The sequence below is a fragment of the Xenopus laevis genome, chromosome 2S (assembly GCF_017654675.1).
Source record: "Xenopus laevis strain J_2021 chromosome 2S, Xenopus_laevis_v10.1, whole genome shotgun sequence".
Taxonomy (NCBI): Eukaryota; Metazoa; Chordata; class Amphibia; order Anura; family Pipidae; genus Xenopus; species Xenopus laevis.
The window spans coordinates 21,279,209-21,289,027 of NC_054374.1; the positions used below are offsets into that span (position 1 = coordinate 21,279,209).

General features: G+C 39.4%; 1 protein-coding gene across 1 annotated transcript in view; it reads left to right on the forward strand.

Annotated features, from left to right (window-relative positions):
* morc3.S (MORC family CW-type zinc finger 3 S homeolog) overlaps nucleotides 1-7,414 on the forward strand; it is a 35,030-nt gene extending 27,616 nt beyond the window's left edge. The window contains 4 exon segments of the mRNA NM_001091434.1: nucleotides 2,207-2,322; nucleotides 4,617-5,457; nucleotides 6,761-6,906; nucleotides 7,020-7,414. Of these exon segments, the coding sequence (NP_001084903.1) occupies nucleotides 2,207-2,322; nucleotides 4,617-5,457; nucleotides 6,761-6,906; nucleotides 7,020-7,179 (1,263 nt within the window). The 3' untranslated portion in view covers nucleotides 7,180-7,414.
* Nucleotides 7,415-9,819: the final 2,405 nt, after the last annotated feature.

Genomic DNA, 9,819 nt, shown 5'->3' on the forward strand with positions numbered 1-9,819 from the left:
ATCAGGTGTGGCTAGCTGTTTATAGCCTCTCCAACATCTGTCTGTTGTGTTTGGGAATATGGCATGAGGTTTATCTGGGGTGTAGTACCAGTTAAAGGAACAGTTCAGTGTGAAAATAAAAACTGGGTAAATAAATAGGCTTTGCAAAATAAAAAATGTTTCTAATATAGTTAGTTAGCCAAAAATGTAATGTATAAAGGCTGGAGTGACTAGTTGTGTAACATAATAGCCAGAACACTACTTCCTGCTTTTCAGCTCTATAACTGCAATTGATCCTCAGCATTCAGATTCAAAAGCAACAGATATGACCCATGTGCCCCCCCCTCAAGTCTCTGATTGGTTACTGCCTGGTAACCAATCAGTGTAAACCAAGAGAGCTGAAAAGCAGGAAGTAGTGTTCTGGCTATTATGTCAGACATCCAGTCACTCCAGCCTTTATACATTACATTTTTGCCTAACTAACTATATTAGAAACATTTTTTATTTTGCACAGCCTATTTATTTACCCTGTTTTTATTTGTACACTGAACAATTCCTTTAAGTAGGATTTTATACATGTTTTCACTGTATCGAACACATGTGGAAGAATTTTTGGCGTTCTCCCATATTTCTTCCCATTCTTCATATAGTTAGTAATGCATATATGGGTATTTCGGGAAGGGGTCTGTGGGTAAAGTGACCAATATATGGTAGATGTTATTGATCAGTTTTATTTGTGTGGTCTCCTCTTTGGCAATTTTTCAAAGGGTTGAAGTGCTAAGTTAGCTTGTCCTTTAATTTGAGATTTGTATATACTGGTAGTATGGTATCGTTTTAGTATCCATCTTCTCCTGTATTTGCGACAGTGGTTTACTTTTGCCTGTTACAGCGCTTATAATGTCCCAAATGTGAAAACCTTTTGGATTATGCCATATACGTTGGAGAGACATGGATTTTCCTGGTGGAAATTGTGGGTTGCCAGTGATGGACTGTAGCAGGCTTGATCCGGTGCGGTAGCTCTTTTCCAAAGCGATAGGGTAAACTTAATTGAATGTAAGGGGCATTTGCTAGGTATTGATGGGTATCTCTGGGTGTGCCACTAACGTTTCAAGCATTGCCCATTTGCTGTATGGATTACAGGTCGTCCAATAAGTGATGTGTCTTAGGTGGGCTGCTAGTAGTGATGTGCGGGCCGACTCGATAACCGCTGGTTCGGGTTGACCTCGCACTGCTCCTCGCGGGTGCGGGTTGAGTACTCCCTGCCCGCCACCTTCAAATGCCGGCATCCGACTTCTGGGTTCCTGTTTTATTGTCTCGCATCTGCTCGCCCCGCCCCTTTTGTGACATCATCGGTGGGGCGGAAGCGCGGGCTGCAGCACGGCGGGTTAGGGTCGGGTGCAGGTCAGGAAAACCCTTACCCACACATCACTAGCTGCTATGTATTATTTTTTGATGTCTGGTATGGATAAACCCCCTTGCATCAGTTTTCTCATAAGTATCCCTTTTGCTACACGTGTTTTTTTGTTTTCTAATATACTTAAAGGAGAACTTAACCCCCCAAGATATACGAGCAGATTTATTAATTTAGTGATAGTTTTTTTTTTTTCTTTTACCTCAAATGAACTCGAAATTCGAATGGTATCTTATTTAAGAAAAAAACTTGAACGTCTAAAATATATCACCGACCCAAAAGCTCAAATCGAATTCAAATGCAATTCGAACACAATTTGAAACGAGTTTTTTTCTGAGAAAAAAAAAAACTCGTGCTAGAAAGGCTTATTAACATCATCATTCAATCTGCCATTGACTTCTACATGAACTCGGCAGGTTTTAGGCGGCAATCTATTGAATTCGAGTTACTTCCAGGGTCGAGGTATGATGAATCTTAAATTTGAGTTTAGATTTTTCCCAACTCCAATTTGTGAGTTTTGACCAAAAAGCCTCAACTGCGCAGGTTTCTGCAGACTCCATGTTGGTGAACAGACCTGAAGATGATATGAATGGACAGAAAATGGAGTCAAGTTAAAGGGTGCAGATTGAGGGCAGTTGAGGAGGCTATTATATCTCAAGGGGGCTAATTCTTCTTTAAGGTGTGAAAATCCAAATTACAGAAAGATCCGTTATCCAGAAAACCCCAGGTCCCAAGCATTCTGGATAACCAGTCCTGTACCTATATATTGGCAAAATTATTACCACCACAGACTGACATTAAAATTTTGTTCTGCAGATGGCAGCAGAAAAACCTACATTTCTATTCACACCACAGAATAAGGAAATGCTGCCAAGTTCTGGTCAGAGGTTTTTAACACCAAATCAAAGCCAGGGGACAGATCTCAACAAAAGGTATGTCACCATGGCATGTACCATGACAACTATTCAGTACAGGTATCTGATTAGAACCGTAAGCATTATTGCTCATTAAAAAGGAACGAGGTTTGGAGCTTTACTATTCGGATCAGCGGTTTCAGTCTGGCAACTCCGTAATCCAGGTGCAGATTCTGAACGGTTACAATTTGCTATATTTAATTGATACGTTTAACAGCAACATCTGTAGAATATTGGCAGCTATTCAATTAAAGAGGTTGTTCACCTTTAAATTAACTTTTAGTATGATGTAGAGAGGGGTATACGAGACAATTTGCAATTGGTTTTCATTTTTTATTATTTGTGGTTTTTGAGTTATTAAGCTTTTATTCAGCAGCTCTCCAGTTTGCATTTTCAGCAATGTGGTTACTAGGGTCCACATAACCTTAACAACCATGCATTACTTTATATAAGAGACTAAAATTTGAATAGGAGAGGCCTGAACAGAAAATGGAGAATTAAAAAGTAGCGATAACAATACATGTGTAGCCTTACAGAGCATTTGTTTTTTAGATGGGGTCAGTGACCCCCATTTGAAAGCTGGAAAGAGTCAGAAGAAGAAGGCAAATCATTCAAAAACTATAAAAGAGAAATAACGAAAACAAATCAAAAAGTTACTTAAGGTGGCCATAGACGTAACAATTACGATCTTTCTTGGAAAAGATCTTTCCAAGAAAGATTGTTTGTTTCAATTCACACGTGTAGAGCTGAATCGTCACAGATAGAAACAATAGAATTCTACCTGTATCTGACGATTCAGCACTAACAATGGTCAATGTTTGGGTTCCTTCAAAGGCACCTGATCAAAATTTTCCGTCCAGCCGACCAATATCCAAGTCTTCTGCCGATATCGGTCGGCTCTTTTCCCACCATACACGTACCGAATATCGTACGAAAATTAGTTTTGTACGATATTATCTGTGCGTCTATGGCCACCTTTAGATTTAGCCATTCTACAACATACTAAAAGTTAACTTAAAGGTGAACCACCCCTTTAAATCAATTATACCAGCTGCCTTTATTGAAACTTGGAGATTGTGCAAAGATAACAAATGTATCAACTAATGTATCAACTAATGTATCACTTTAGAACAGTTTGCAGAGTCTGGGACCGCCCCCCCTTGAAAAACTTAAAACCAATATTAGAAAAATTATCACAAATAGAAAGTAATTGAAAAGTATATATATATTAAACTAAACTGAAAAAGGTGTTAATATTTTAAATTGTGCTGTATGTTGCCAGTTATACATGGATCAGCATGCTATTTTGATGGTGCCCTTTAAAGGAATTGTTCAGTGTAAAAATGAATACTGGGTAAATAGTTAGGCTGTGCAAAATAAATAATGTTTCCAATATAGTTAATTAGCAAAAAATGTAATGTATAAAGGCTGTAGTGACTGGATTTTTTAACATAATAGCCAGAACACTACTTTCTGGTTCTCAGCTCTATTGGTTTCCACTGATTGGTTACCAGGCAGTAACCAATAAGAGACTTGAGGGGGGCCACATGGGTCATAACTGTTGCTTTTGAATCTGAGCTGAATGCTGAGGATCGATTGCAAACTCACTGAACAGTTATGTCCCATGTGGGCACCCTTGGTGACTAACTCAGACCTAGAGAGCTCTCTCTCCAGTTTTTATTTTTACAATGAACTGTTCCTTTAAAGCAAATAAGTATGGTTCTGTACATTCCAAATGTTCCAACTAATCTCCCTCCATTTATTTAGACAAACTAACCAGCCAAAATAACCATCTATAATCAGGTTGGATGACACTAAAAATTTTACATTGAGAGAAATTTGAGTAAAACTATCTTCGTAAATGTTCTAATCCGTTGCACTCTTTACTGATATTTTCTCTTGCATACATTTTAGGGATGCACTGAATCCAGGATTCAGTTCGGGATTCAGCCAGGATTCGGCCTTTTTCAGAAGGATTCAGATGTGGCGTAATCCTTCTGCCTGGCCGAACCAAATCCTAATTTGCATATGCAAATTAGGGGCGGGAGGGAAATCACATAACTTTTTGTCACAAAACAAGGAAGTAAAAAATGTTTTCCCCTTCCCACACCTAATTTGCATATGCAAATTAGGGTTCGGGTTCGGTATTGATTAGGGGGTTTGGCAGAATCCAAAATAGTGGATTCGGTGCATCCCTTATACATTGCCTTACTCATCAGCATTTAGATCAGAGTAAACTTTGCTAGCTGTAAGGCAATTCACTTAATGACATTTTACACCATCTGAAATGCTGTTTTTTTTTCCTTTTCTAGTTGTAAACGTCCACTATCTAATGAGAATGCATCTGCTAAGAAGCAAAAGCTCAACGGCTCAGATACTATTGATCTACTTCAATGGAGTGATGAAGATGAAGGCGATGTTATTATAATAGAAGATAACAGCACCGCAAAGCCAAAAAATGATAATTTGAAATCCAATTCACATCCGATCGCCACTGAAAAGCTAAATCATAGGTCACATGGTGCTGAGAACTTGAAAGGAAATGATCCCATCCTAACTTCTGAATCCATTCCTAGAGGTGAGACTTCAGCAGTGGCAACCCAGACGGAAAGGAAAACTTTGGACTTTAAAAAAGAAGAAGGAAGCAATGATTACAGCTGTCAAGAAAACCAACCGATGCCAGACTCCAACCTTTACATCAACTGTAATGGAATTGCCCAATATGAAATGGACCAAACCCATCATCAGGACAATTCTGTGGATGCAACAGACTGTGAAAAAGAAAGTCTGAATAGGTACTGTGAAGAGCTGCTTCTCAGGGTGAAGGGATTAGAAGGAGAGGTCACAGAACTGAGACGCAATCAGTTTAAGAAAGAAGGTTCTCATCAGGTGACACAGACTGATGTCAGCCCACCGAACCCTACTGATGTTCCTTCCAAACAGTTGGTAGCGCAGTATGAAGAGGCCCTTAAAGAAATAAACAGGCTGAAAGTGCAGTGTGAAATGCTGCAGAACATGAAGGCTGCGCCAGGCACAAAGCCTACAAAACCAACAGAGGACAGCAGTGACATGGATGATATGGCTTTGCAGATGGACAGTTTATTCAGACAGCTGGATACGTGTTCCACTGAAAGGGATCAGTATAAAAGTGAGGTATGCAGCATGCTCTGGTTTTCATACAGAGTGGAAGTATATCCTATTTATATGTTGGGCTAAATAACAATTTTGTCCGTAATAGTCCTTGGTTATTCAGCTCAAGTGTGTAAATTTACTTCTACAGAGGTAACAGAGGACAATATGCTGGAAACAGTGCAGTTGCCTAATACAGTAGAACCCCATTTTATGTATTTCCGTGGACCAGAAAAAAAATGATGTAAAATCAGGGAAATGTATTATGCATAATATATAGGTTTGAACAAAAAACAGCAGCGAGAACACAGAAGAAGCAGGAAGAGGATCGCTCCATGGTGCTTGCTGGTATAACCTCAGGCTCGTACAGTTTTCTGCTGATAGCAGCCCTGACCTAACATTTGACACCCCCAAGCGGGATACGATTTTCCTTCTCCTTTAAGCCAGCATGGTCTTGGCTTCTGATACACATGCTTCAGCTCAGTGGGTACTAGCTTGATTCCTAGGACCAGATGTGATCTGGCCAAACATGGATGCCATAACCTCCCTCTCTCCATTTCTGTTTTTGAAGAGAAGGTACGGTGGACCTTTACTTTTGGCTCCTCAGGTTGATGTGCTTTGAATGAGAGGGGCTTGTGGTTAAGTGGGAAGGAGCTGGCCTAGAGGTTGTAATCAGCTTTTGATGTGGGATCTCGTGCTAGAGACCCTGGTTCGATTCCCAGTGGCAACTCCTTGTGATCCTGGACCAAGTTCTAGTGTCCCGGCTACATAGCGCACCTATAATTGCTGCCTTGCTTGCTGTAAAAAGTGCTTTGAGTCCCATGGGAGAAAATCACTATATAAAAAGTATTCCCTTAATGGGATACTGTCATGGGAAATCCAATTCTCAAAAGAGAAAACAGATTGAAATCTGACATGGGGCTGGACATATTGTCAGTTTCCCAGCTGCCCCATTCATGTGACTTGTGCCTGCACTTTAGGATGGAACTACTTTCTGACAGGCTATTTCTCCTACTTTATGTAACTGAATCAGTCTCAGTGGGACTTGGCTTTTCACATGACTGGGGACAGCTGGGAAACTCACAATATGTCTAGCCCCATGCCATATTTCAAAATTGAATATAGTATTCCTTTAAATATCCATGAAGGGTTAGTTTTGAATCCATGTATCTACTGGCAAAGACAACATTAAGATATTTGGACTGCGAAATTGGAGTAATGATCTTCTCATTTGGGGCAGCTTGTGAATAGTCTAGTCAGATCGCTTGGTTAAGGAGTATTGGCCAAATACTTATTTTTGACATGAATTTCTTGTGTGTGCAAACAGGCTGAACAGTTAAAGCATCAGTCCGCGCAGATAGAATGTCAAACCCAGCAGCTCGAAACCCAAATTGAACAGCTGAAGCATATGGTCCAAGACATGGCGAAGAAAGAAAGTGCTTCAACCAGTGCAGCAAAGGTGGACGAGCCTAGGTATGATACTAATCCCAAAATATGCATCGTGTTTTGTGACATCCACGTAATAATTTGGTTATTAAGTCGCCAGGCCATTTATCCAATTTATCCTATTTTCTTTTCCTTTACAGCCTTAAGTTACGATCTCTGCGGATAAACGTGGCTCAGCTGCTGACCACCTTGATGCCCGACCTGCAGTTACAAGCTCTAAACTATGACGTCGACGTGATTGACGAGATTTTGACCCAAGTGTTAGAGCAAACCGAGAATCAAGTGAATGAACATGAATAAAACCGGATGCAACACAGGGCGCACCCCCCCCCCCCCCCAATTTGCTGCTAAATGTGACTGGAACTTCTCAGGCCCCTTGGTACAAAAGTGCAAAAAATAGAAGAAAAAAAAAATAGAACTTTTTAAAACAAAATTTTTATGCACAGTTATTACCTCATTTTTTTACGATATTACGGATATGAAGTTTTTATTTAGTTTATTTTTTCATTAAATAAAAAAAAAAATAACATGCCAATTAAAGAGAAAATATTTTAGAGAAAATGTAATAATTTTTTTTTTTTTTTTTTTACAGCAATAGATTGTCCTGTAATTGTACTGCGGCAACATTTTTTTATTATTTTCTGTTGGCACCACTTGTAGTTGGCTCATTGGCATGTCCAATGGCTGAAAGGTCCCATCAGAACACATAATGTAGAGTCCTAGTGCTGCAATCTGTATTTGTTGCTGCTTTTAACCCCTTTTTAAATAGGGGAATTTGGAAAGAAGTAAAAGTTGCGAGTTTGTCATTGAAGTTATTTTTCCTTTAGCCATTTCAGTCTCAATGTAACATTTCTCTGCGGTTTTCTGAGAATATACAGTTATGTGATCCGTTATCTGGAAACCCATTATCCAGAAAGCTCTGAATTAAGGAATGGCCTTCTCCCATGGACTCCATTTTATCCAAATAATCCTTTTTCTCTGTAATAATAAAACAGTAGCTTTTACTTGATCCAAACTAAGATATAATTAATCCTTATTGGAAGCAAAACCAGCCTATTGGGTTTATTTAATATTTACATGATTTTCTGGCAGACTTAATGTATGAAGATTCAAATTATGGAACAGTCCATTATCTGGAAAACCTTAGGTCCCGAGCATTCTGGATAACAGGTCTGATACCTGTATAAACTACACGCGATTACATGCGACTTGTCACCTGCATTTTATTGCGTCGACACCATCTGCCAAAATATGTTTATAGAGTTCAGCCCTTATTTAATAGTCCAAAGCTAACACTCCTTTCTGTTTTTCCCCTTGACGCTGCATGTGAGCAGGGTATGTCTGACATTATCATATACAGTTTTCTGTAAGAAATAGAATTTATTATGAAGAAGATCTTGAAACGTTGGACACGTCATCCATTGTTTATAGTCATTACTAAGGCTTTTTTAATGCCGTGTATATTTCCACAAACATATTTATATTTGTCTTTTTTTTTTAACAGTCGTTCTCTTTTATACATTTTATTCTAAATAGACCGTATGACACAGGCAAGATATATGGAAGATGATGCTGCGTTACAAAGAGGATGTATGTAATTTTTATGTCACTATGCAAACAATGGAGATTTTATTGTGGTTTTTTTAAGCTCTGTTTGTACTAAAACCAATATGATAACACATAAATGCTGTAATGTCATTTGGGGAATTAAAAAAGGGAAAAACCACAGCACAAAGCAGTTGAACTAATAATCAGATAGCATCCCATCCCCCTCTATTTATACAGGTATGGGATCTGTTATCCAGAATGCTCAAGACCTGGAGCTTTCCGGATAATGGATCTTTCCGTAATTTGGATCTTCATACCATAAGTCTAATAGAAAATCATGTAAACATTAAATAAACCCAATAGGCTGGTTTTGCTTCCAATAAGGATTAATTATATCTTAGTTGGGATCAAGTACAAACTAGTGTTTCAAGTACAAACTAGTGTTTTATTATTATTACAGAGAAAAAGGAAATAATGTTTAAAATTTGGTTTATTTGGATAAAATGAAGTCTATGGAAGGCGGGTTTCCAGTTAACGGATTCCGCACCTGTACAGGTTTTTTTTTTGTTTTAGTAACATGTAGCAAGTCTTTTCAGGTCTCAAAGTGAAAAACACTCACCAGTTTAAGGAAGGGGTCCAGGTGCACCGCCCTGAACCTTCAGCTGAGGGAGCGGATAACCGTATGTAGAAATTGAGCAGGCACTTCTAGGAAACAATCTTCCAGGCAGACTTTTCAATTAAAAAGTATTTATTTATTGGAGTGCACTAGGACACAGCCTAATGCCTTAAAACGAAACGCGTTAGGCTGTGTCCTAGTGCACGCCAATAAATACTTTTTAATTGAAAAGTCTGCCTGGAAGATTGGTTCCTAGAAGTGCCTGCTCAATTTCTACATATGTTGTTTTTTTTGTTGTTGTTTTAAACTCTAAACTTAAGATGGCCATACACTGCTGATAAAAGCAGCTGACAGACAGTCGGCAGCTTATTGGCCTGTGTGTGGGGCCCTCCGACAGGCTTCCCCGATCGATATCTGGCCAGATGTCAATGGGATGGGACTAAAAATCCCGTTGGAACGCGGACCACATCTGTTCGTTGATGCAGTCCCGCAATCCAACCGCCCGTTTACCCATTGTTATGATCCAATAGTTGGGCCCTAGGGCCCACGATCGGATCAGCCTTATATATCCCGCCTCAAGGTGGGCCTATTGGGGAGAAATCCACTCGTTTATCGACATCGCCAAACGAGCGGATCTCTCCGTTTATGGCCACCTTTACTCTTGTTCACTAACCTTGGAGGTCTAAATTGGGGGAACTGCCAGGATCTCTTATATCCAGTTTAAGGCAGGAAGAAACTATAGTCGGGTAAGATGGTTAGAATAGGACAAGATGGCC